The 27,415-nt window shown below is 46.3% G+C and overlaps 1 protein-coding gene across 2 annotated transcripts in view; it reads left to right on the plus strand.

Annotated features, from left to right (window-relative positions):
• Positions 1-27,415, plus strand: part of LOC119452946 (nucleoprotein TPR-like) — a 134,634-nt gene that overhangs the window by 22,603 nt on the left and 84,616 nt on the right. For both annotated transcript variants that reach the window (XM_037714907.2, XM_037714909.2), the window contains exons 10-21: positions 696-866; positions 2,064-2,209; positions 3,023-3,124; positions 4,910-5,081; positions 7,218-7,396; positions 12,550-12,772; positions 18,011-18,151; positions 21,096-21,179; positions 22,509-22,709; positions 23,339-23,381; positions 23,867-23,929; positions 24,879-25,016. In XM_037714907.2, coding sequence (XP_037570835.1) covers positions 696-866; positions 2,064-2,209; positions 3,023-3,124; positions 4,910-5,081; positions 7,218-7,396; positions 12,550-12,772; positions 18,011-18,151; positions 21,096-21,179; positions 22,509-22,709; positions 23,339-23,381; positions 23,867-23,929; positions 24,879-25,016 — 1,663 coding nt within the window. The remainder of the gene's footprint in view (positions 1-695; positions 867-2,063; positions 2,210-3,022; positions 3,125-4,909; positions 5,082-7,217; positions 7,397-12,549; positions 12,773-18,010; positions 18,152-21,095; positions 21,180-22,508; positions 22,710-23,338; positions 23,382-23,866; positions 23,930-24,878; positions 25,017-27,415) is intronic.

Raw genomic sequence — 27,415 nt, forward strand, 5'->3', positions numbered from 1 at the left:
TAAACAAACCTGTATTTAAGGGAGGGACTCTTTTCAGAAGCACTCTCACTTGTGCGCGCTTTGCCTCCGTAGCTTTCCCTTCATTGCCACAGAAAGTTGTCCGCGAGTATAGCTAATAAGCAAGGAAAGGTCCCTTGAGACATACTGGGGAATCGAGAATATATTTGACTCTCCATGCAGTTATATCAAGTGAGAAATCACCCTTGCCAGGCTTCGAGGCCTAAGTAGTTCGCAGGTGCACTCCCAGCCAAAGTGCATCCGAGTGCTAGTGTTTGCCCGTGCCGTTGGCTCCTGCTGGTTAGTCACGTGAAGCGCTCTGACATTTCGCAGCCAAAGAGGAGGAAGTAGCTTGCTTTTCCTCCCGAGCTATCCATGCCATCAGTGGCACTAGCACTCGTGCTATCTCTTATTGTAGTTTCTTAACTGCGAGGCCGGCACCTGGCGTTGCATGTGTCATGCAGGAAAGCAGAACGCCAAGTGATGCGAGTTGTTCTGTGGGGAAGATAAATATCGGGGGACATGAAAGGGGGTCGGGCGTCCCGACAGTATGTGTCACATGCGGGTAGCCTAATGATTATCAGTCCACACATGGCCGCTGGAGTTGAGAAAGAGCTGCGAGTAGAAATGCACTTGTAGATACGGCGATGTGTCTTTATGGCTGAGAGTTTCAACAGCCAGCATGTTCGTGACTTCAGGAGTACGAGAAGTGTGTCTCCAGCGTGGCCACTCTGAGGGAGCAGCTGACCGGTGCCCTGGTGGAGCAGGAGCAGCGAGCGCATGAGCGGGACGAGGCACGGGCCGCACTCGCCCATGCTGAGCGTGAGCTCCGCCGGTGGCAGCAGCAAGCGAAGGACCTCTCTCGACAGGTACGCTTTGGTTTGGTCACTACATTGCAGGAGGGGTGTGCGAATATAGCGAAACTTCATTACCGTAAAATTCTGAGCAAGCGCCCCCACCCATGCAAGAGCCCCTCCCTAACTTCACTGCCAATTTCAAATTTCCGTGCCGTTCCGAAAAAGCGTCCCCCCCCCCCCCACTCCCCCCACAGCTCCCCACCCTTATTACGCACTGCGCCCAGGCCACACTGGCCTGCAACCAGTCCACGAAAATGATGGTAAATTCGGCAAATCGCACCGGTGTGCCCCGATGCGCCATTTCATTCAATCATGGTCACACCCAGGTGGGGCGAACTGCGCACCGCTGGCCGACGGCGAGATCTGCCTGTTACACAGTACAAAGGATTTCCCTGCGGCATGGCAACGTGACCACTCAGCGACAGAGGAGTGGTCGTGGCTATGGTCTGGCGTCGCCGGCAGCTTCGCCGCTTTTCACTCGCCACCGATATCGTCGCTAGGCCTTTTCCGGCTCTCACAGCGCTTCAGAGCGAACCGCCGCCGCTCCCAAGCAGTCGTTACCGTTTGTTACCGTTGATGCCACTTTTGCCACTTTGCCCTCTCCTCGCAATAATTTCACACGATGAAGAAAACATGCTGATATTTGCGGCGCTGCGAGCTGCAATGCGAGCATGGCCGAGCCATGCTCGCATTGCAGGAATTTCGTTAGCTTCGTACTCTCTTTGTTCATGAATATAGGCCACTATTCTTTGGTCACGATTATAGTTAGATAACTTGTTTTGGGTAATATTTTTGAGAATAAAAGGTCAATCTGTATTCGAATAAATACAGTAGTTGTTTGTTTGCATACCCAGGGCTCTCTGAAGAGTGCAAGTGATCACATCTTATAAGAAAAGGTCTGGTTTCCTGAGCAGTGTTGCGTGCTTCACTACATACTTTCTCATGTTTTTGTATACTATGGCCACCTGGAAAAAAGAGCCGCTGACCGAAGGTACGACGTGGTAAAGTCATGCATCCGCGAACGGAGACCGTTTTTGGAAAGATTTGAGCACTGTCGTGTGCAGTTATTTCCGCTTAAACACAAGCTTCTGCCTTGCTACCTTGAAGTGTCTGTGTTTATCTTCTGGCATGCTTTATTGCCAGGCCATCCCCAATGTCTTCTGTCAGGCATGTGAAAGAGGGTGCAAATGGAAGGTGTCAATGTTGCAGGTGTGTGAGCTGGTACGAGAGGTCGAGGATGCCCGTGGTGGTTGCGTTCCCATGTCGCAAGAGGAGGAGATCAGCTCATCCAATGAGGACGCCTCGCCTCCGCTCACTGCCTCCGAAGTGATCTCCAAGCATCTTGTCACATTCAGGTGTGTAGCCAGAGTGACCAGGTCCACCTATTACGAGTGCATTTGGGCTGGTCACTTTATCCCAGTTCTTTGTCACTTTGTGGGCTTGCTGGTGTCCAAGATTTTCGAACAGAAAAAAAAAAAGATTTTTTTTTTGTGCTTTAGACACGTGCGACAAGATGTATACACACAGCGCTAAACTAGCGAATAAGCTTATTTCCCTGAGCACAGGTGTAGATGCGCTTTGCACGATGAAAATGGAAAAACACAACAGAAGCAAGGCACAAGAAATGCTATCCGCAGAAAACATCCTGCTACGTGTGCGACCTATTTTGCTATATTGGAAGTTTTTGTACTCCAGTACAAAAGCTGCTTGTGTTGTCTCTTTCGTTCCTCTTGTTTGCGTGTTTTGCATGCCTGCCTTTTGAAATCACGAATCCTTACCAACACACTTGTTGGGGTCCAAGTGGCACAAAAGTACGGGACGAGGCCAGTATCACCCACTGCGGTTGCCTAGTGGCTCTGGCGTTGCACTGCTGAGCTAGAGGTCGTGGGTTCGACCCTGGCTGTGGCAGCCGCGCTTGATGGGTGTGAAATGCAAAAATGCTCGTGTACATTTAGGCACACATTAAATCATTCCAGCTGGTCAAAAAATCCGGAGTCCCCCACTATGGTGTGCCTCAATCATATTGTGGTTTTGGCACTTAAAATCCCAGAAATTAATGCAACTGCCAACTCCGCCCTCATTCACTACCAACCTGCTCAGCCTTATGTCATTAGCCAGACTGTTGCAGTGCTGGGTACAGTGTTTCCTCTTCTCATTCGCGTGTGCAGGAGCATCGAGGAGCTGCAACAGAAGAACGCCGAGTTGCTGGCAGTGGTGCGAGAGCTGAGCGAGAAACAAGAGGAAGAAGAAAAGAAGGTGGCGGAGGAGAGGTGGGTCACTGCAAGCTGCCATGCAGCCTAGGCAGCGCTGATGTCTGTGTACAAAGTTGCCGTATACGATCGTGTAAGAGGCAAACTTTTCTGTCGCGATCTTGAGGACTTTTCTATCGCGACCAGCGATATCCTCGCTCAGCCCTCCTTTTGCTCAGAAAAAAAAGTGAAACACTCCGTTTGGCGGCATTGAGTATGAGGGACTCCGTGGTACACGCAACATGTTGCCCTGCGTAGTACTCGGCACCGATTATATCGAATATTTGAAAAATCGAACACATAAATACTTGATTTGCGAATCGAATTATTTGAACCTTCACTATTTCATTCGATTCAGTGCTATTCAAGTATTCACGCACTCCTGCTTTGATCACACCTTCAAACATTCACGCATGTCTGATCACACCTCATGCCACGTGCAATGTCATTGGACACTTTTTCGACTTTTGGGCTGCTAAATTGAGGGAATGGCTCTCACACGAGTGCAGCCCTTACTCGAGTGTATACAGCAGAATCTCGGTAAACAGAAATGATTTAAACCCAATTGCCAGTTAAACAGAACAACCGTTTCCATATTGGTTGGTTTTGTATTTGGATAATGCAAAAAAAGTCTCGTTCATCGAAACCAAAATTTGCACAACTCTCAGTTACGTTGGCAAGCTCTAAAGCATTTTTTCTAAAGAAAAGCCAAAATCTGATGTTGATTTTGTGGCACCCGTCTTCTACACAAATAGGCATCTTTAAAAAACAGTGGCATATACTCAAGCAAGCAAAAATTTGATATTTAGTGCATAACGTGTGCAGTCCGGACAGCTTGGCGGCACTGCCACTCACCCCACAGATGGCCAAAATAAGAACGACTAGAATTTCAGACACCTTTCAGCGCGCTTATCAATAATTTGGACTCCACCAGCACGACCTCGTGCTAATTCAGCCACTTAGTCCAAGAGTAAAGAAGTATGTTTTAACAGGGGAGCTGTTCTTGGTCAATCCTGTGCCGTAGGGCTGCTTGGCGTGATGGTCACGTGACGTGGGAGCGAGAATGGTGAAAGTGACACAGGCAGCTGTGCCCGCTGAAAGGGGCGAGAGTGAGGCAGACAGTTGCGTTGCGCTGAGAAGGGCGCGAGTCAGTCAGGCAGCCAATGAGCGTTTGCGAAGAGTAGGTCAGTGAGAGGCTTGGTGGGGTATAAACAAAAGAAGTCAGTTCTTGCTCCACATTTGTTCTTCGAGAATGACCAAGACTGCTTATACTCCCGAAGAAGAAGCCGTCCGATGTGAGCGCCAGCGAGAGCTTGCTCACGTAGTGAGGAACGCGTTAGGAACGCCGCACTGGTGGACACCGACGCGTCCCACCCCCCACCACTGTCATCGCCATTGTTATCACAAAAGGCCAACAAAAGAAGTTCCTGCGTAGGATGGCGATGATGACATGCCACTTCCAGTTTTTTATTACATATGTTCATTCAAAGGATAAGTGTTCTAAATGGTAATTTTTTTTACTTGCTCAGCGGTGTTCAATTGGACGTTAATACTTTCGCATTCACAACTAGTGAGAAGTGCTTAGGCAGCCTCGGATTTTTTTCCTTTTGCAATTGACTGTCCACAGGGCCTTTAAAAATTTGCTTTGTTCATCACATTGAAAGTGTCTGTCTGTAAGTATTGCGAGTTCAACATGGTGAATAATTTGTTTTATACGTGTGCATTGTACTCATGTTTCATTGTATAACTACTGACATTGTGGACAAAGGCTTGCTGAATACGTTCATACCTAACTTCTTTGTCCAGGAGTTCTGAGCTACGAGAGAGGCTTGAGGGCGTGATGGCCCAGCTGCAAGAACTTGAGCAGGAGCGCAACCGCCAGATGGCGCTGGTGGCCTCCATGGCGCGTCAGCGCGACATGTACCGTGCCCTGCTCACCAGCAGTGGCCGCAAAGACATCGAACTGCCCCCACCGATGGTAGGTGCCGGCCATTTTCTCCACAGCTGTGCATCTTCACCTTGCAGAATTCTGTCTAGCATTCACTCGCTTCTCTTAATTCAACTCCGGTTAATTCGAATTTTTTGTTAATTCGATTCCTGGCAAAGGCCTCTGCCTTCGTTCATGCATTTGCATGGGCCCAAACTTTATTTCGATCCTAAGATTGGCCTTTGTCGTAAAATTCAAACTTGACCAGTCAGCACGCATGCACCTGACCCCTATGGTCACTCCCGATAGCAACCCCTTTATTGGCAGCGTCTGTCTCGGCAAACCTTAGTGGACAGTGAATGTGTTGAGCACACATCATCTCCCATCAAACACGCCTATTTTCCGCCTGCCCTAGGAAGATTTTCAAGCAATAAACGTCGTTCACGATGTTTGATTATGGTGTTTACCCGATTCTAACATGCGCTATAAAAAAAAGAAAAAAAGTAACTGGGCCGAAAATAACCTGTGTGGTGCAGTCAGACAAAAACCAAAACTGCCTTTGCAACGTTTGCATGCTTTGTCGCACAATACGGGTGTAGTGCGATGAAGCTACTTTAAAATACTGTGTGGCGAAGCTGACCTTAGGAAACCAACTGCCATTGTGCTACAATTTTTCTTGCTAAAAATCGGGTGCGTGTTAGATTTTTTTGTTCAGGAGCTTCAGTGTCATTTCTATGTTGGCTTACATGGAGAGTGGGCGCGCATTTGATTTGGGGGTGTGTTAGAATCAGGCAAATACTGCCAAATGAATCACTTGTTTGTTTTGTTGTTTTTTCTGCATCTTGTTTAATTCGACCCGCCTGATAATTCAATTCATTTCGTCGGTCCCATCGGGGTTGAATTAACGGAAGTTGACAGTAATATTTTATGTCTGAATGCAATGTCTGAAAGCTTTCTATTATTGACTAATATCCAGGACTAATTTACTTGCGAGGACGGGTGCCAATTCCCAATTTTTAGAAGTTGTGGTATACCACTTGTCTCTCGTGTCTGCTTGATTTTTCTTGTTTATGGAAGCCCTGTTCTTGAGTCTCCAATCTATTTAGAACACTGATCTGTAAGTGCAACTTGAACTTAAATTTTCTGCCTTAAGTGTGCCATTAACCTCCTGAGACCTGCCATTTGCGGTGCCTTTTTTTTTTTTGCAGAAATTTTTTTTGTTGTACTAATTTGTTTGCCGAAACATTAATGCAATTCTTCTTTCGATTTTTCATTTTCTGGCTTTCTGCTTGCCATTGTCCAACGGATTGGACATTGATGTTCTAAGAAGTCCCTTAGTCATTGCACAGGTGCTTCATCCCTAATTATGTTTGTGTGGTATTTACATGGTTATTACTAATTAGTGCTAAAAACACTTTCTAAAATTTAATCCATGAAAAATTAAATAATGTAACGTATGAAATGTAAAAATACGTGTTTATAAATAAATTTTTTGATAAGCACTGCATAACACACTAGCACTGAATGCCACTATGCATATTGAGAGCTCCTGGTGACATGAGAGACAATGCAACATTAGTCATATTTACTAAATTGTTGCACAGGTCCTTATATTTGCTGTCGAATGACTTCTTGCCAGGTGAAAGCTGCATGCAGAGCTGTATTGTCCAACAGTTTGTCGTTTGATATATTTGACAAATTTTCCATGTCTGTCATCAGGTGAATTAAAGAACTCTCCTTGCAGCATAGAGTTTCCTACCAAATATTACCAGAGGGACCTCTGACGCTACGATCGTTTAATGTCAGTACATGATGGTTAGTACATGGATTTGTCTAATCTTGTTCTTGTGGCTTCAACCATTCTTGCATTGTTATAGCGTATTATTTTTCTAAGTTTCGGACCATTCATAGTTTTATAAAGACAGAAAGACAATTAGCCTCTCCACCCAAGTGTAATCATTGCGAGTTGTGCATTTATAACGAATTATGTTGTCAAAAGCGATCAATTTTCAAAGTCGCAATGCCGTTTGAAGCCACGAGGAGAAAGTTTAGGCAATTTCATCCCACCGCCCGTCATTCGTAAGCTAGCTGAACCGTCGCCATGCCTGTTGACAATAGCATCAGAGTCCTGTCGAGTAATTTTTCTAGCAAACTTTACACTTCGCTGCTCTCTATTGTTCTTGGCAGGAAGACGAAAGTATCTTTGAGCCACAGTTGGCATCGACGCCGGCCGTGGGTAGCAAGCGTACACCCGACCGGCTGCCTGGCAAGCCCTCCAGGCCAGGTCCTCAGGATCCCAAGGCAGCGCTGGCGGAACTCCAGCAAGACTTCGACACCTACAAGAAGGAAATGGCCGAGAACCATAGGTGGGTAACGCAGTCTGCTGATCTTCGCTCACCTTACTTGCTTCACAACGTCGCACCTGGCCGTTGTATAAGCAAAAGGGGTACAAAATTTGTGTGGGAACGTCATCTTGATTCAGTGCAATCATCATCATCATCAGCCTATTCATGTCCACTGCAGGACGAAGGCTTCTCACAGTGATATCCAATTACCAGGTCTTGCACCAGGTGGCACCAGGTGGCACCACCTTAAGCCTGCAAATTTACTCATTTTATCACACCACCTAGTTCGCTGCCATTCTGGACTGCGCTTCCGTTCTCTTTTCACCCATTTTGTAACTTTTAACAGACCACCGATTATCCACCCTACGCATTACATGGCCTGCTCAACTCCATTTTTTCCTCTTTATGTGAACTAGAATATTGGCTACCCCCGTTTGCTCTCTAATACGCACGCCACTGTCTTCCTGTGCCTTAACGTTGCTCCTATAGTTTTACATTCCATTGCTGGAATGTCTTGCATAAATATTGCTATTGGGAAACCTCTTGTTAATGCTGCAGGGGTTTGACGTGGCAGTTTTGATGACCTTAGCAATGAATGGAATTCCATGGATCATATTAAAGTGAAAGTAACTTTAAAAATGCACTCTGTCATAATTCTTTGCCTGACTATGGCAGCGATTGTTGATGCTGATATTTCTTTTTTCTCTTTTTTTACGATGAATATCAGATACAGTCGATCCTGGATATATCAGACCAGGACATATTGAATAATTGTCTATATCAAACAGTTGTAACATCTCCTTGGAAATCCTATGCAAAAGTATAACCCTGCACTATGCTTATACAGTTAAACCTGCTTATAACGAACTTCCATATAATGAATTCCTGGATATAACGAAGTTTTTCTATTCCCCGCCTTTACTCCATAGAAGCACATGTATTTGAGACCTCTCTACGTAATGAAGTGGCAGCAGGAGACCCCCCCGAAATAACGAATTTTCCCCGCCGACAACCTAGAGAATTCGCCCCAAATTTTGTCATTTTTGGGCGAGCAGCAACCGGAAGCACCTTCTCCGCCGTGACGGAATGCGAAGCGGCGGCGTCGCGCTTGGCGCGCTCGAATTCATGGTGACTGTGAGGTGAGAGCGAGCGCACGTGTGCTTGCGTGCGAGCGTGCGCGAGGCGGGCCTGCAACCCTCGACCCGGCGATCTTGGCGCTGCAGGCGTGACCTTTCCCCCTACCTTCATTCAAACCTGATCTCATGGCTTGCTGCAGCTGGCCTAGCCCGCCAAGCCGGCACTCTCCTTTTCCAGTTGATGGAGGAAAAGGAAAAAAAAAACACATTTTTTTTGTTTAGTTTTTTCAACACGCTGGCAGCGCCACTCTTTGGTTACTACGCAAGTCTCTGCGCTTCACTTCACTAACCTGACACTAGGTGACACTATACGACGCTACGACGCCATCGTGTCACTCGCTCTTCGTTTCCGACGCCTCGCGCTTGTGCGAAACGACACGTGTCCACGCATCCAGTACCTGGTGTGACATTCCAAGGATGAGTGCTTCGACGAAACAGAAAACGGGTGCGCGTTAAAATCGAGGGCGCGTTAGAATCGAGTTAATACGGTAAGTGTTTCTTTTTCGAATTTTCATGCCGAACTTGCGTATAACGAAATCCTCTTTATAACAAAGTTTTTCGGGAATTTGTCAATTTCGTTATAACTAGGTTTAACTGTATTGTTACGTAGTAGTGACGGTGAAGAAAACAGTCGTAGAACTGTAAATGATGACACGGACATTTTATTGGGCGAACCTGTGCCCACAAAAGCAAGTTGCACTGATGGAGAGCAATAGCGGCGAACACAGTCGGCGATCATCGAATTCTGAGTAACGGTGAAACGCGTCAGCTTTTATATGTGAGTCATCGAAAGTTCCAGAGTCATCCCTAGTGCCCGCGTGTCTTTCAGAAAGTACTAGACAATTTGCATCGCTCATACAATCAGATTACATAAGCGACGGTGACAACAGACAACGGATAGAGGCATCGATAGCGGTCTAGAAACTTCCGATACATGCAGGCGCGTCCTGCGTTGAGCGATAACGTCTAACATTTGTTCGCCGGTGAAAAGAGGTCACCGGTGAAATACAGTGTAGACCGCTTATAACGTAAGCCGCCGGAGTCTCTAATATCCGCACTATAAGCGGTACCACACTATAACCAAAGCAAAAATTTTCAAGGCCCGCACATATGCAAAACATGTGCACCGAACCGCCACGCGTATGCGACAGTCACGGAATGCGACTAGAACATTTGCATTTAATTTACAGTCGAATATCGTTAATTCGAACCAAATCACGCGGCGGCGCCTCCGACCGGCATTGCTCCGGCACCGCCATAGAGTAAAAGCTTAGGAGAGACCCCTCAATGTCGCGCGCGAACGAAACGAAAAAAAAAGAAAGAAAGAAAAAAAAAAACGCGCCGTAAATTTCACTCTCTCTGAAATGGCAAGGTCGCCAATTCTGCGTTGCGCCGGAACATGCGTGTACATGCCGACGTCTCAGCCACGCTACCGTAGCCACGTGTAGAAAATGGCAGTGAACCCTTCTTTCTCCTTTATGCTTCCTCTACTTTCTAGTCATGTGTTGACCTTGCACACTGCGGCTACGGCGCAGAGGGAGGCAGCGGCGCTGTCCCAGGCCGGCCAACGAAACTGCCCACACCGGCAAACGCCCGCTTCCCGATAACGGCAGAAACGAAACTTCGGGGAGCTGGCGCCGGGCCGGCTCCAATTTTTGGGGGCTCTCTAGGGGCCGTGAAAACCTAAGAAAAATCGGGTAGACCCAAAAAATTAATGCATGTTTTTTACTGCCCCCGAAAACTCAAATCTCCACAGGTACGTCTGAAATAGCTCTAAAGACCTACCAGTATACTTATTAGTCGTATTAGCGCTCGTACTGGGACTAGAGACGGTGGGTGCACGCTTGTATAATGAAGGAATACATATTGTGTTCTGTAACAGTTGGCCCCTTCCCACTCTTGGTATGCTTCACTGCAATGCATTGCGTAGGCTTCACCGTGTAATACCCATGCCACACGGTTAAAGTAAAGTGCACTTTGAGCGAGTGCACTTCAGCGCGCTGAGTGTCACTTTGGCGGTGTGCTGCTTCACGAGAAAGAAAAGTGTTCTTTCAAATTGATGACCATGGCGACCGGGAGTCAGACGGGAAAGCATATGTTTATTAATATAAAAATGTGTGCACGAAAACAGTTTAATATTGTTAAAAACATTTACAATCCACCTTTATAAGTGCTGGTAACGACGGAAACTTGACCAGCAACAGTCAAAACGACTCGATTCACCAAACAACTGCGCAGTAATTATCGGGTGTGGTCGTGAACAGCCCGAGAGCAAGAGTAGTTTTTTTGCTGTTCTTGGTTTTTTTGCGGTGTAGCACATTTTATTATCTTGTAACGTTAGCAATTTAAAACAATGTTATTAAAAATTACTCCTGACTCTTCTTTCAATATCACTTTATGTATCTTCTAAGCATTGCTAACGAGGCTACACACTTTGCCGCCGCGAAGTGAGTTCGCCGAACACACTCGCTGATAAGTGCACTCTGCAGTGAGTGTCACTAAGCGTTCCCGTGTGGCAGCCTGCGAAATGACACTAGCCGCGAAGTGCATTCGCTCAAAGTGCACTTTACTTTGCCCGTGTGGCACGGGTATAACATCACTGTATTGTGGCAAAGCTGAACTTTGGGAACCGGCATTATGCACATGTGGTGCTTTTCGCGCGCCATTGCTGACGGTGAATTCTTTAAATGAAAAACACGGCGCCAGACATCAGGAAGCTTAGCAGCATACATCAAATCAGCTAGGCCTAGCGTTGCCGTGATGGTGGCTACGGTGGCCAGCGGATTGGCATGCGAGAGCACCGGTTTGAGACTGCGAGATAATGAAAATAGCAGTGGGGGTGGCTTTTATTGCGATAGCAATTATGTGGACACTCCAGGCGCATTTCTGCCATCAGCGTCGTCGTTGCCTGAGGTTCCGTGTAAAGTCCACGGGCAATAAAATCGTTGCCGCGCGCTGTATGCTTTATGTGCATGTGAAAGCGTGTGAGGGTGAGCCGGCAATCATGACCCAATCTCTCGCACGCAAGAGCGGGAAACGAGAAGGAAGTGTGCCGTCTTCCAGTCGTGCACAACGCTCTGGAGGGAGGGTAGGGGGACGGGGGAGAGGGGCTTTACTCGGCACCGCCCGAGCGACAGGGCGTGCGCTAGGCTGCAAGGATCGGAGGGGAGGGTAGGGAGGGGGGAGGCCGCTTACTACAGTGCAGTCCACTTATAACGATACCACATATAACAATATATCGGTTATAACGATGAGTCGACCTAAGAGTATCAACGTATGCATTAGGGTTATGAGAAAAAGCCCATATATAACGATATATTATTAACTGCATATCGGTTATAACGATCGTAATTTTTCTTCTGGACAGCGTTTTTCATGCAGAATAATCGCGAAATTTCCGTTCCTAAGTTGCCCTTAATCGAGATGGGCGAAAGTTTGCCTACGTGAGTGCGTATCTGCCGCCATTACCGCACAGCGCATCCCACCCGTGCACCGACTGCGAACGAAAGCTACGGAAAGCATCGCAAGTTGGCGCAGTGTGCACAAGATGGCGCCAGCTGTTTTGCGTTCGCGTCGCCAGCGGTCGTGCGAGCGTCCAGAGAATAGGGGAGAGGGGGAGGAGAAAGCGAGCGCGGAAATTCGCCGCGGTAGGAACGGGAGGTGCGCCGACAAAGCGCAAAGCTGTGTCTCTCGAGACTAAGCTGAAATTTGGACAGTGACAGCACACAAAAAAATTTCACGAAACAAAGCATCGACAACGCATGCTTTTTATGTTAAGTCTTCTCAGACGGAAATATTAAAAGTGCAAAGTTCAGCCGGGCACGCTTCCCGGCAACTGCAGCCGGGAAGCGTGCCCAGCTGAACTTTGCACTTTCAAGAAGCAGTCAAGGATCTTTTAATGCTATTGTATTCCACTCTTAAAGGTGAAACTTAAGCGTCCTCTAAGTTTTTATGATACCAATCGTTGTTCATATCATCGTGTTGTCCGAGTCATCTCGCCACTTCAGCACAGGGGGCCCATACGCTATTGCCACGCAGGATGGTGACGGAGCAGCTGGCAGCAGCCCGGGAAGAGACCCTGCAGCTGCGACTGGATGTGGCTCGGAAGGAGGCGGAGCTGAAGCACGTGCAGGAGCGACTGAAGCTGGCGCAGAACAGCCTCGAGCCACTGCGGCAGGAGGCCGCCACGCTGCGCGAGCGTTCTCACCACCTGGGCGACAGCCTGGTGCAACACCAGCAGGCACTTACAACTCTCAGAGAGGTTGGTGTTACTCTGTTGGTTGATCTTGCTGTGCATGTTAGTGTTACTCTGTTGGTTGATCTTGCTGTGCATGTTAGTTTCATAGCTGTAAAAGGGACACTAAGAGAAACTCTAAATAAGTTAAGACTATCGAAGTTACGTTTCAAACCTCTTATTTGGTCAATTACTAGAGGAAAAAGTTGTGTCAAAACTTCCATTTCTCCATATTGGGCCATTGTTTTGCAGTGCATGTTCTCAAAACTTGCAGAGCTCAGTTTTTCACTCTTTTAGAATACAATATAGTTCATCTTTACTGATAAAAAATTCACTAGGCCTGAGTAGACGCCGTGAAAATTCATGATATCATGGCGAGGTAGCATAGCAACCCATCTTTTGATTTTATTGCAATAGCAACTCTACGCACACTCCAAGGGAGTGTTCGCCCGTTGTGATGTGCGTTGTCGCAAAGTGCAGATATCACGCACGCGACTCTGACTCCACGACGCTGTCAGTTCAAACTGTCTTCCACAAATTCATCAGTTCAGAACATTGCTCACACGCGAGATTTCGTCATTCCTACCAGTATGCACACATACAAACTTTTGCTATAGTACTTGTTTGTGGTAGTTGCCGGCTGATCGCCCACACACCCTGCTTCACGCATGCTACCGTCATTGCAGCCTTTCAACATCTATTCGTCTACAGGTACAAACATATATCAAAGGCGAGCTTCCCGGGACGACTGGCCGCTCGACACCCATGCTGGCTAGGCCTAACCATCACCGTCTCGTCGGGTGTCGGCGGCCAAAGTTGCAGTTTGGAGAAGAGTGAACAAAATTCTCGCGGTGGCTGTGCAGCAGTTAGAAAGGGGAGGAAGCACCTTGCCAATGAAAGTGAGGGCCCATCCTGGTTGTATGCTTAGATTCCCAGATATGCACGTGGCTGCTTGGTCTACAGGTTTTGCAAGTGCACTTTCGATAATACGATCACAGTTGCAGGTCCTGATTGACACCATACATTTCTGTAAGCCAAACGTTCCACTATTTCATTCATGACATTGGCTCTCAGTGGATAACTTGAGCTTGAATAATCAGCATGAATGCGCCTCACCCAAATGGTGACCCCAATCGGGACCTCAATCGCTGCAACATCTGCTTGGCAGTGCTTCAAGGCATGTTATCTCACCCGAAAATGCCTGGTTTTGGCCTGCCCTAGAAAGTTCTTAACGTGCACAGAAATGGCAGCTCACTGTCAATGATTACCGAACAGTCCACGCTCGTCACAACGGATCAGCACACAACATACTTTCAGATATAACAGACCATCCTTCTCACTTTGTTTATATAGTCTGCCTATATTATCAGTGCAGCAAAATCTGCTTTTAATGGACCTGGCCATAACAGACTATCGGCTAAAATGGACCAGTTTTTGGGCAAACTTGCTGTCAAAACACTGGTGTGCGGAAGCACGGCAGTAACAGCAAGTGAAGTGATCTTCGCGCTGTGTATCGCTTCAACGCATACTGAGTGGCGAAAATGGAGCACGCACAAAGATATCAGCCGCCGTCACACCTAGACTCGGTCCCCGATGCAGATCGCTTTCAAGATAGGGCACGTGCGGCCGCGCCATGTGCACAACATAATACGACGCGTTTCCTCCGTGCTTTCCTCTCTCGAACGTGGGAGATTGAGGCACTATCATCGGTGCTGACGGCAAAAATACGCCTGGAGTGTCCACATAATTGCTATCGCAATAAAAGTAGGAGACGCACGGTACGATTCGGCATCTGATACGGCGCCTGATACAATTGTACCCGCCAGACGCCATAACAGACGCCGAATTGTACTGTGTCTCTCTTACTTTACGGCAGCAAGTTTGGGGTGCATTCATTATGCGTTGAAAAGAAAAAACATACTTGATTGGAAAAAGGGGGGGTGCATCCATTACTCGAGTGCATTCATTACGCGAATAAATATTTCTGGCCATTTGTGAAATTGGCAAGAAATGCACCTTTTCTTATGGAACGAATACACTAGCAGCAAGCTTCTAGTAATGGTGTGTCATGCAATGCCCAGCCGGTGGAGTGTTTTCGTGACAACCATGCTAGTGGCCCACTGCCACCTACAGCTGTTGGCTCAGTCCCTAGCAAGTGCCGAAGGTGCCACTAGGCCGAAACAGCATTTAAGTGAAGCTGTAGCATACAACGCTTCAAAATCAATTGCCAACTATCGCAAAATGAATCGTTTTGAGAATGATTTATTTCTCATCGCATCGATTCACACAAAAAAAGATAGATTACTATTTACGGCATCCAGGCTGTGATGTGCTTGATGTGGTCGAGCTGTCTCTCTTCTAGTGCACTGGCGTCCAGACGTGGGCTCTGAGTTAGACTTACTTCATTTTGTGGCTCTCGTTCATGCTACAAATTTGGCAGTGGTCATTGCTTGTCATGAAAGATAAAATTACGATCCGAGTTTATTCTGCCAGTGACTGTTCTGTATGAAAAACTGTAGCTGATGTTCGTGTCATTGACGGCGGTGACACTCTTGAGTGAGGTGGCCAGCACGGCAGTGTTGGCCGACTGCCTCCCCGCTGTTGTGCTGGCCCCTTATCTGCTGTTGTTCTAGTGCGAGGAAACTGTCATTTGTCCACAACCAGCGTCTGGTAAACGGCATACAGGAAGACATGCCGTGTGGTTGTAGAACTACCGCATATCACCCGCCGTGATTGCTTAGTGGTTATGGTGTTGGGCTGCTAAGCATGAGGTCGCGGGATCGAATCACGGCCACGGTGGCTGCATTTTGATGGGGGCGAAATGCGAAAACAACCATGTACTGTACTTAGATTTAGGTGCATGTTAAAGAACCCCAGGTGGTCCAAATTATTCCGGAATCTTCCACTCTGGCGAGCCTCATAATCAGATTGTGGTTTTGGCACGGTAAACCCCCAAATTTAAGGCTTATCTGTATAAACTTGTTCATTGAGTTATTTATTTTAATTTCCGTTTTTTTCCGCACTTGCGATCGCCTACACCCGACGGGTTAGGCAAGTGATATACGTGTATGCAAAGTTCTGCCTTTTAACAACATACTACTCTAATTTTAGATAGAACGGACTTTTTCGCTGGATTATCATGGTCCATTGTAACAAGCGTCAGTGTACTTACTCACTACTAATGTTATTTTGATGTGAAAGCATCAAATGGCTCATTGAGTGAAAAAGGCGGCGTCTGTCGTCTGTAGCAGCGAAATTGCAGGTAAATTCTCATTCACTGCGACGCCACGTCACGAGTGCGCCTCGGTGGAGCAGAGTGGGCAAAAGGGCACACCTGCTGCTGTGTAGTGTGCCAGGTATTGTGTGAAGGGAGAGGGCATCGTCGCGACGCCATGTCACCCTCACTCTCGGAAGTCTGTGTTGTCCGCATTCTAACTGTGCCTCGGTAAGGCCAAATGAAAATACACCAAACGTCTCAACGCCCTTGCTTGCCCGTGAGGAGTTCACAACTCGAAGGACTGCTCAGTGGCGTTCAATTGGACATTAATGCTTTCGCATTCACAACTCATAAGAAGGGCTTAGATGTTGTCAGATTTATTTTCCAAGAAAAGTTGACCAAATAATTGCACGAGTGCTGCTATTAGATGTAAAACTGTACGCGGCGTTTGCAACAGCCTACCATCAGTCCCACTTGTCATTGCCATTTATCACAAAACGGCAACAGAACAAGTTCCTGCGTAGGATGGCGACGATGTCATGCCACTTCCAGTTTTTGATTACAAATGCTCATTCAAAGGACAAGCTTTTTACATACTAAAAGCCGAATGAGATGTTTTCAGCATTTCCAAAAATTGTCTGCATTACAGTACGAACTGGCAAATTGATTAGCCTAGGCATGGGCCACCATTTCTTATGCGAGTGTTACGGAGGCGTTCACTAAATGCAAGTCATCAAATGCACACTGGACTGTAGGGAAGATGGAATGTTGTAGCCCATACATAGACATCGATGTGGTGTTGAGAGTGGTGATGATGGACAATAAGTGAAAAATAAATTTTCATTCTGTGAAAGTAAAGTTCGCTGGTTTCACCTTTTTCTGGTTGCCAGAATCAGAGGCATGCCACATCTTTTTCGCTAAAAAAATCAGCTGCATGTTAAGTTTCTACATTGTTTAGGAACTTTAATGTCATATTAGGTAACACCTTTTCTTTATTTCGAACTCTTAAAAACTGGGTGCTCGTTAGTTTCTCGGGTGTGTATGAGAGGTTTTCCTGCCTCTTCTTTATTATGGTCTGCTAGGTATTTTCATCGATTTCATTGATCCTGTCAAGGTCGCATTACTGGAAGTATTAAAAAAAATACCATTAAATTTCAAATGGGACTTTGCATAATCGCATAAATATTTGACATGAACTGTAAACGAACACATTATATATTTGTCCGCTTTGTAGATTACTTGACACAGTTTGCAGAATTGAGATGTCTGTTCTTCGGTGTAGAGTTGCAAAGATGTAAACTTTATGCCTTTCTTTTCTTTAACTTTCTGATTTTTGCCAATTTTTGTAAAAGATTTGAAGAGCCAAATCAAAATCTGCTTCCAACAGTTTGTAGAATGAATTAATGAATCAGTTAAGTATTTAACTGATAATGAGCTAAAGAATATCTTAGTCAATCAAACCTTCTTGTTTCACATATGCGTTTATGTAAATGTCCTTTAGTAAGTACCTAAGGAAACCCAGATAATATGTTGATGTTTCGGGCATGTAGCGTGGCACAAGGTGACTGGTTCCCACAGTGAAATATATTAGTCTTCCCAAGTTGCTCAGCTTTTTAACCACATGAAGAGACAAATAATGAAGCCAGAGAATGTGTAGGGGCTGTTAATTGAATGATCAGGTAAAGAAAATGAAAGTGGACGAAGAGATAACTTGCCACAGGCGGGGACCAAACCAACATCCTCCGCATTATGCATGCGGTGCTTTACCAGTTATGTTAATGGAGTGGCCATCAACCCGCCCACTTTCTTGGGTGTCTGTGTGCGACATTCGCCCCGGAAGTGTTGGCTAATGCCGCTTAGGCGGCAAACATGGGATGCCCTTTTAAATGCAGCTGTTACGCAGTACATGATCTTAGTAGGCCACATACTAAGATAAGCACCTAATGCATTCTGACAGAGTCCGCAGTGGAGGAAGCCTGTATTGAATCTATTAAGATTCTGGTGTAACAACATTGCCTTTTTTTTCGATTCCATCCTGTCTTGCGCAGGAACTCTCGACATCACAGGAGGCGGCATCCCGTGCCGAGGTGCTTTTGGAGAGTGCACGGGCGGAGCGAGACCAGCTGCGTGAAACCAACCTGCGTCTGGAGCGGGACTTGGAGTCGTTACGTCAAGAGAAAGGGTCCCAGGTAAGTCTGGTTGCAGTTAACACTGCCGTTAATGCAGTTAACACTGCCAAGCATAGCTGCACGTCTTTCAATTATGTCGTAGCATTGCCAACTGCATGTAATTAGAAGCATGTACTTAGAGTTGTCGCCACAAATATGAGGGTAATTTTTTTTTTTCGTGGTCCAATTGGTCGCGAACTGAAAGCCACAGTGAAAATCTGATAACACTGTGCACAGATGTGTTGCGCAGTGTCTATAGTATGCTCGTCGATTGCGTGAGGTTGCAGTTGTCAATTCTGAGCGCGCAGTGAGCACGTAAACATGCCTCGACCAATTAAGTCTCCTGCTAAGTGTGAAGTGTGTGTTGTCATTTGATTTCTGCATGCTGAGGGGTGCAATGTAGCCGAAATTCATTGACGAATGAGTAATGTGTACGGTACAACTTTCATGAGTGCCCGCAAAGTGCGGCAATGGGGCAGGAACTTTCAAACAGGACGCACAGACTTTCATGATGCAGGCGGGCAGGGAAGGAAGCGAGTGTCAACCAATGATCTTGTTCTGCGAGTGGATCAGGCGATTCGAAAAAATTGTCGATTCACAATTTCGGTGTTGAGTGATTCGTCTCCCAAAATTTCATGGTCAGCTCTCAATACCATCGTGAGTGAGAGACTCCAGTACTGCCAACTCTGTCCGAGGTGGGTTCCCAAGATGCTGACCGACCCTCTTAAAACATAGCGAATGGGCGCAGCCTTAACGTTTCTCCAGTGCTGCGGCGATGCCAGCGATGTATCAACGCCAAAATATTGCTATTTCCGCTCAACTCGGCGGTCAAACTAGCACGCAGTCGTGCAGGAAGAGTCCAAATTATGTAGAATGGCGTACCTTAAGGTGTCCGAAATTTCGGTCGTACTTATACTTTAAATTTATGGGCCAGTGATGCTGCCTCAAAGTAGTCCGAATAATCGAGCTTGTTTGAATTGCTGGTCGATAATCGGTCGATGCCAGTTGTGAATCGGCCAGTTGCCGAACAGAGGCTACAGCTTTACGAGGAAAAACAGACCGTTGAAAAGTACCTGCTGTCTTTTGAAGCTATGACTGAGCTTTACGAGGGGCTCATCAAGGCTGGTCTGGCTCAGAAAAGCATTGAGGACATTGTCTGGCCAGGTGTTTCTGACTGATGCTAGAGCCTTGCTAAAAACATAAGTGTCAGCTGCCAATGAAAAATTATACGATGTAAAAGCCAACATCTGAGCAGCTTTACTCAACTTGAAATAAGCTAATTGCAGCACACTATGTGAACAGGTTTGTTGTCTTCATTTAAATTAAAGGGAAACACAAGTATTTATAGGCAGTTCGCAACATTGTTTTACAGCAAGCAAATACTTTCTGGAATAGCGCTTGTCAATTTTAAGTGTTTGAAATAGCTTAGGATGTGTCCAGCAGCTGGCGTTTATTAGCTCCACAATGCTCCGAAATCTGTATCCGGATGCTCCAAACTGATCTAAAATTAAGATTTTGCTGCTCCAAAAATTTGCTCCAAATTGCAGTTCGTCAGTGGCACCACTGAATAACAAGTTGGTTTACGTTGTGTGGCTGGACCCCGACAGTCAGTTTGAATTATCCAATAGTTCGACTTAATGAGGCGTGAATTAACAAGCTTGTTTTTTTGTAGTGCATTTGCTGCACCAAGTCTGTCCCATCGGCATAGACTAGCGTATGAGCCACAGCATTCATAGCTGCGGCACTCTGCATGGCATCGTCAGGATCCTGACATGTGGTTAAACGAGCGTCCGTCCCATAGCGAGTTCAAAGGGTAACAGCTGACAGAGCGCTAGCACGATCTCTACGTCATGAGACAAAGGGGCACAACGATTGGTGAGACGTGCCGCCGCCGAGTATTGCAACCCTTGTTATTGAGGCATCGGCGGTAACGAGGGGTATAACAATGGGCCATCCATCATCCATTTTGACACCTATGCTAGGGCACAACTGGTGGGAAACTGCCACGTACATGGAGCCGAAATTGTTGTAGACGCCAGTCCGTCTAAAGATGCGATCTCCTGAAATCTAGCCCTTAACATGTTCGATGTAAAACATAGCCCTCGTACACTCTTAACCTCTATCAAACAAATCACAGTGATTTGAAGAGCGTATTTTAATTTCCTGTGGATGAACTTTAACCATATATTTTTTTCATTTTGCAAACTCTCACATGGCTGGAATAATCAGGTGCTCCTTATAATTCCATTAGATCAAGTGTTAGCTTTTTTTTTTATGGGTGATGATGCCATCTTCTGTCTCTGTACACTTCACAAAGAACAAAGTTTTGCTAACTTGAGTGCATAACAGCCCAGTTGTTCACAGTACTTTATGCATATTAAGTGTTGAAACCCTTTCTGACTGTGCACGTGTCTCCTTCAAGCATACATTTGTTATAACATGTATGGTAATGTTAACTCTGTGCACATTCATAGGGATAGAGTGTAATCTCGTTGATACAATCTTCACGGGAACTGGAAAATAAAGCGTATCATCCGAAAATCGTATCATCCAACATATTATCTAACCAAATCATATTACCGGGAAAAAAACAACAACATATTATCCATAAAAAACATATTACGCAGAATCGTGTCAACGAGGTTCCACTGTATTGTGAATTTAGGAATACATTACATGAGATGCTTGAATATATTACAATCTATGTGCGTAAACTATGTTACTCTTTTTATTCTGCTGATTTCTGTGCATATTTAGTATCCTGTATATTGCTACAGTTGAAGAATATCACTCTGCTGTTTATATGGGTGCTCTCTGCCATATTACAGCAATGACGAAAGAAATGTATTTGTTTTGGTTTAATGTTCTTCCATCTTCATAATACTGTCGTTGAGAAGGACATAGTGTAAAAGCACAGTGGAGACGCGTTGCTAAGGCTTAGCTTTAAGTGTTATCTGTTTTGCAGGCACGCATCCTTAATAACCTGGAGACGCTGCAGCTCAACTTGGAGCGTATGGATTCTGAGCGCAGCGCTGCTGACCAGGCCAAAGTGAGTAAGGTTTTTGAAGACGGTCTTTCTTAGTGAGTTACCATGACTTTTTCGTATTGGACCGCTGTGAATAGATCTGCATTGCCATCGGCTGATGTGATAACGGGCTGCAAACTATCGTCGAAAGCTTGTCATTAATATGTTCCTATGGCTGGCTCATCAGTGATCGTTCACAAAATCACGCATACACACTAGATTGACAGCCGTTGAAGCAGCGTTCAGGTCTGCGGTCGACCAGCTGGCAAGTGCCACGAGCACGCGTGGCAAGTTCATCTATGTGCTCGCATGTGGGTAGAAAGCTCGAAACTGCGCGAATCTGCATGTGTGAAGAGTGAACTCTTGCAATCGATGCGATCAGCGTGCCTTCCGGTGGCTAATTGACCCGATCTTCACACGTTTCTATGCTTTCTACATGCACTGCTTTTGTTCCTGCAGTTCGCGTAGCATTAATGGTTTCGATCGGTCCTTTTGACGTGGTCGAACCTTGTACCGATAGAGATCGTGCCATGGGAACGCTGCGCGCGTCATGTCACCAACCACGGCCAGGTCATTCATCGAAGGTACCGATATTTGATTCACGAATCGAATATTCCAGTATTCGCACACCCCTAAAAAATTCAGTACAAAAGTGTATGCTGAACCCGGAGAAATAATCATGAAAAATATTCACACGTTTAACAAGATAAATGCTATTATTTTACTGACATTTTAGCCGGTAGCCCGGCCTTTATTGGAGTGAACCAGACTACAAGACACGTTCATTCCCAAAGTGTCAAAAAGGGAAAGGACATGTGGGAAGGACGTGTGGCTCGTACCTCATGGCTCTGACACTTACCCTAAGGATAAATGATTAGGGAACTAGCGGCATTGGGCACATACTGTGTGTGACTGTAGTCACTAAGCTGGTCTATATGCATCCTGGTCATGGAGGCTAAGCCTGTAGTTTGCTTGTGGTTTGTAGTTTGCAGCTTGCAGTCTGTTTAAATATTGCGACAATATGTTAATGCCAGTCAGGGGCAGGATCTTGTCACATGTGACTTGTAGTCCTGCTAGTAGCAATACTGTTCGTGGTGGCATTGGAATATGGTTGTATTGATACTTTCTAAGTACAGTCACATTGCGCATAAATCCCAATATCATTTCCAGTGATCCGTCAGACAAAACGCTTGTCTGAATGTTTTTGGAACACAATCCCTCGAATTGTAAAGCATTCACTTCTATCCCCATAGAGGCACTCCTCTGTCCGCTCATTCGTTGTGGTTCAAGCTCAAGTTTTTAGTGATTTTCATGTAGTGCAGCCTGGTGTCAGTTGTCATGCTTGTGGTGCAGATGTCCCATCTGGAGCTTCGTTGCGAGTCGCTGCAACGGCAGCTGGAGGCACAGGCGGAGCAGCAGGCCTCGCTGGCAGCCGCCTGGGAGAGACAACTGCGGGAGGCCCAGGAACGTGCCGCGGCGGAGGCGGAGCGGTCGCGCAAGTCCACAGACGAGCTGGTCGATGCATATGCACAGCTTCATCAGGCACGCCAAGAAGTATGGGTGCTTTTCTTCGACAGCTCGTCGTTCGTCATTCGGATATCTGCTTGAGAAAATTGATGTAGCTGCTCAACCCCACAAAGCCTGAAGACGATTTCACATCAAAGAAAATTAAAATAACCTCTTCACATTTGTCTTTGGCCATGTCGAGTATACAGTCAAACCTGGATATAACGAACATCGACTTAACGAAATTTGCGATGTATCGAACTATTTTTATTTCCCTATCTTAGTTCTATTCAATTAAAGAAACCTCAATATAACAAAATTCTCGATATAACGAAGTTTTTGGCTGCAAATACAACTTCATTATATCGAGGTTTGACTGTATTGGTATGAAGAAAACAGTGAGATAATTGAATAAAAATTGATTAGTATGGTAATTAATTAGTAGTTCATTCGGGGAACTACCTATATAAGTGGAAACTCCTTCCAGCACATTAAAAAAGCTAGTGTAGGCTCTACATTGAGTTTCCAGTGCTTAAATAAGAGTTTTTAGGCATTAAATTCAGCATATCAAAAATGATATGTAGGGCATTGTGGGGTTAAGCATTATGAAAAGCTTGTGTGTCCTGAATTTTGACGCGGCCCTACTGAAACTGTTTTTTGTTTCATTCTCTTTCCAGCTCTCTGAGAAGCAGTCGCACCAAGCGCGTAGCGAAGCCTCAGGTGAGCGCTGCAATTTTATGCTGAACTCTCCTGTCCATGCTTCTTTCAAGAGCAACTGCAACAAAATTTTGGACTCGTTCAAAAGCCTAGTTTCAGATAGTGTAGGTATTAGAGCAGCCTCTGCACATGATTTTCCGTTTAAAGTACGAGCTGGTAATAAAAAGAACCATACAATTACCAACCCTGCAGCTTTGCCGAGATTGCTTTGAATGTATATAGTACTGCTCATTTATAACTCTAGCCAAGGTGACATTCTGTTGCAGTTGGCCTTTAAGGTCTGTGTGCCTGTTCTCTGAGAGGCAAGTACCTACGGCATCAGTTTATTAAAATCCTTTCATGATGTGATAGGTAACATTGCTGAACATTTCGGACAGTACAGCTAGCCAATTTTGTTTTGCACGATGAAGCTTGCGACAGCATTCGTTGCTGATGTTTTCATGGCCCTCGTGATCTTTTGGTCATGACGACGCTCTTCTGCATTGCAGCCGAGTCAGCAGAAGTGAGCTCACTGAGGAGCCTCCTGACCAAGACTCAGGAAAAGGTCAAAGGTGAGCCCCTGCGATGTTTCGCCTCTTTAAATAGACCATCTTCCAAATTCGCAAGTGTCATGCTTAATTGTCCAACTTATAGTGGCACCAGCTATGGTTCAAATGAAGACAAAATGCAAAATGCATATGCTAGGCCCTATCTATTGTACACGGTCTCATCACGAGGCTACGCCTGCATTTTTCATGTCATAAGACTAACCAAACTGAGCAAACTGTGCAGATTGCAAAATTGACTGTGCTTCCATTAGCTTGGCTAACTGCTTCACGGGAATGCTGGCTGTACAATTATGCAAAGGGTCTGTTCATTTATTGCAAAACTGGTATTGCTGATTTGGTACGAAAAACGCCTACGATCTACCAGCTGATGTACAGTAGACATCAAATGTTTGCGGGAATGTGAGTTTCCTTGAAAACGACAAACTTTAGGGCAGTTTTAGCTAGCTGTTAGCAAAACAGTGCAACACACTTTTGGTTGTGTGCATAAGGGCAGGTTGCAAATCTGAAACTCTAGCCACGTGCCCCGACTTGGGAAATATTGAGCCTTTCTTGAAATGTTGCTCCTCCTAAACTGTACCTATACAGCTCTACGTCCAAAGTAGGTGAATCTGGATTGCCATATTTAGTTATCCAGTGAAAGTGTGCGAGGGTGAGCCCAGGATGTGTATTTGACCGCAAGGTTTACGCAAGCCTAGACTCAAGCTAATACAATCTGATTCGCATATTGGTGGTAGAAACCCATCTTTTTTGTGGTGGCAGGTGATGTTTTGCACGGAAAAAGTTTATTGAGCAGTTCTTTGAGCAATTCTTTGTTAGGACCTTGAAAGGACTTGAAAACTGTTAGAATTCTTTCCGCAAAAGCTATTTTGAGCCCTGGTTGTCGTACCTCTTCATTCCTTTGTCACCCTTGTGCATGGTATTTCATTCCCATTGCATTTACTCATGCTTTCAGAACTCCAGGCAGAGCTGCAAGCTGTGCGGCAGCACTCCGAGTCCCTGCAGGCAGTGTGCACTCAGGCTGAAGCGCGCCTTGCTGAGCAGGACACCCTCAGCGGTCACTGCCGTGAGGCTTTGGAACAGGTGCAGCAGGGTGAGTTGTTTTTATTACCACTGCTGCGAGGAGAGCTATGTGCATATTCTATTTTCACTGATGTTGGAGGCTTCCTTATGGTACATTTGGCTGGTGGTTCCCGAGCACTTCAGAGCGCTCTGGTGGCACACCTTACTTTTGGTTGGTCGTGATCAAGCACTCGGAACACATTCACTTGTTCTTTCAGAGCACTGTGTGCCAGCTCGGAGTACTTGGGGCCTCTTTCACTTTGGACTTAAGAATGTAACTGAGATCTGGTGGAGTGCCGGTCACAGTGGCCCATGCAGTTTTTGTTTCTAGGCGTGGTGCCGGCTGCGGTGGTAGCAGCGATAGCAGGCACCACCTCTGCACCTGCACACCTTGTTGTTTACGTAAGAAGTGCTGACGTGTTTCCTCTAATGGCCTCTGATTGCTCTGGTGATTGGCTGAACATACAGGGTCAGGCACGCTTTCTCCTTTCCCAATCTAGAGCGTGTTCCACATGCTTGCACTCTGATTCAGAGCGTGGTAAGAACCAGTCAAATGTACCGTAACGCACTCCTGGGATGCTGTAAACTCTGCATGTGGCTCTAATGGAGGGCGATCAGCTTCTGTTCTGGCCAAGCACACAGTTGTCCCACAATGTATGCTTGACCTGCAGTGTCTCTCAGTCAGAACTGTGGCAGGTTTGGCGAACAAGGTAATATGACTCAACTGACACCGTGTGCTTGAGGCACTTTTGATGTGAAAGTGTCAAATGGCCCATTGAGCAAAAAAACCAGCGGCATCTGTAGCAGCAAAACTTCCCATTGGCCTCGACAGAGCAGAGTAGGTGAAAGGGAACACCTTCTGCCATGGTATTGCGTGAGGGCAGAGAGCACTCGCTTGCCTACAAGGAGTTCATAACTCAAAGGACCACTCAGCGGCGCTCAATTGAGCATTAACACTTTCGCATTCACAACTCATAAGTGCTTAGGTGTCCTTGAATTTTTGTTTCCAGATTTAAGTATTAATGGTGGCACGAAAACTGAGGCATGGCAGCTCCTTAATCAAAAAAACTACAAAGGGGGTCACGTAACTCCTTGACACAAAGCTGCTACTTGACGAGCTTGTCTGCTTGCGGGACATAAGAACAAATGCAGGTAGCTTCAAATGGGGATTTTGTTGAAGTGTAAACATTGGTTCTTGAGGGTACCGTATTTACTCTATTGTAACGCGAGTTTTTCCCCAGTTTTTTGCTACCTGAAGTCGATCCTCGGGTTACAATCGAATACTGGAATTCAAGTTGTCTAAAAAGTGCAATGATGTACCCAATTCTAAACCACGAGTGAAATGTGTGAGTGAAAGCGCGCGAGGGACACGTGCTTTCACGGAGAGCGAACGCACGGCGGAGAGCAAGCGCGACATCTCTTTCGCGCAAAAGGCCATGGGGGGATGGAAGCAAGGGAGGTGGGGGTGCCGTTGTGCTCCGGAACCAACTGCACATTTAGAAGCCCGTTGGCACAAGGGGAAATGGCGACTTGATCTCACATGCAAGCGGAAAGTGGGAAGGCAGCGTGGGAGGGAGGGGGGGTGCGGCTTCTATTCTGCTGCAACGGCATACTTGTACTTTGCGCTGCTGCGGGCTGTCGCGCGCGCTGTGGTTTCGCTGCTCAGTTTCCGTTGAAGTGATAGATCGGGCGAACCTTCGCTCGCTGCTGCTGCCGCGCTTGCTCACGCCAGCGTTTTGACAGTGGTTGTCTGCGGTCATCGAGTGTCATCTATTCATGTTTGCTTCTGCGCGCTCACACCATACTTGTTAGTTCAGTTAGTAAACGAATGTGTCCAAGTTTATGCAGGTGATAAAACTACTATCCTTATTCTGTATAGCTCTCTACTAATTTACTATCGCAATTGATGCTTCGCCTTTTGGGCGAAACTGTGACTTTTTCATGCATCTGGTGGTCTTGCGTTACTGTAGCGTTTTATTCTTTTTTTGCTGGACACAACAAAAAGTCACCCCTCGCGTTACTTTCGCAGTTTATTTTTTCTTGATGGACGCAGTGAAAATTCGCCGTCTCCGTGAGGTTCTGCATGACATCCAACGGGTTCCATATGAGGTTCCGTATGACGCCGCGCGCCTTATGCTGTATGTGCGAGTGAAAGTGCGCGAGGGACGCGTGCTTTCACGGGGAGCAAACACACGGCGGAGAGCAAATGCGACCTCCGTCGCGCTAAAGGTCGGGGGGGGGGGGGACGGGGAGGGGACGGGAGGGAGGGAGGGAGGCGACGCTTAGCTGAGGCTCCAAATGCGTATTTATATAAAAAGGTTGCGAGCGAGAATGTGGTAAAGACTTTCGACGCTGCTCGACGAGTGTCCCGTTCTGATCTCGTCGAAACCTCCAAGCCGCTGCCAGAGGCACCGGCAACAGTCACCAACG

Source organism: Dermacentor silvarum, chromosome 5, assembly GCF_013339745.2.
Source record: "Dermacentor silvarum isolate Dsil-2018 chromosome 5, BIME_Dsil_1.4, whole genome shotgun sequence".
Classification (NCBI taxonomy): domain Eukaryota; kingdom Metazoa; phylum Arthropoda; class Arachnida; order Ixodida; family Ixodidae; genus Dermacentor; species Dermacentor silvarum.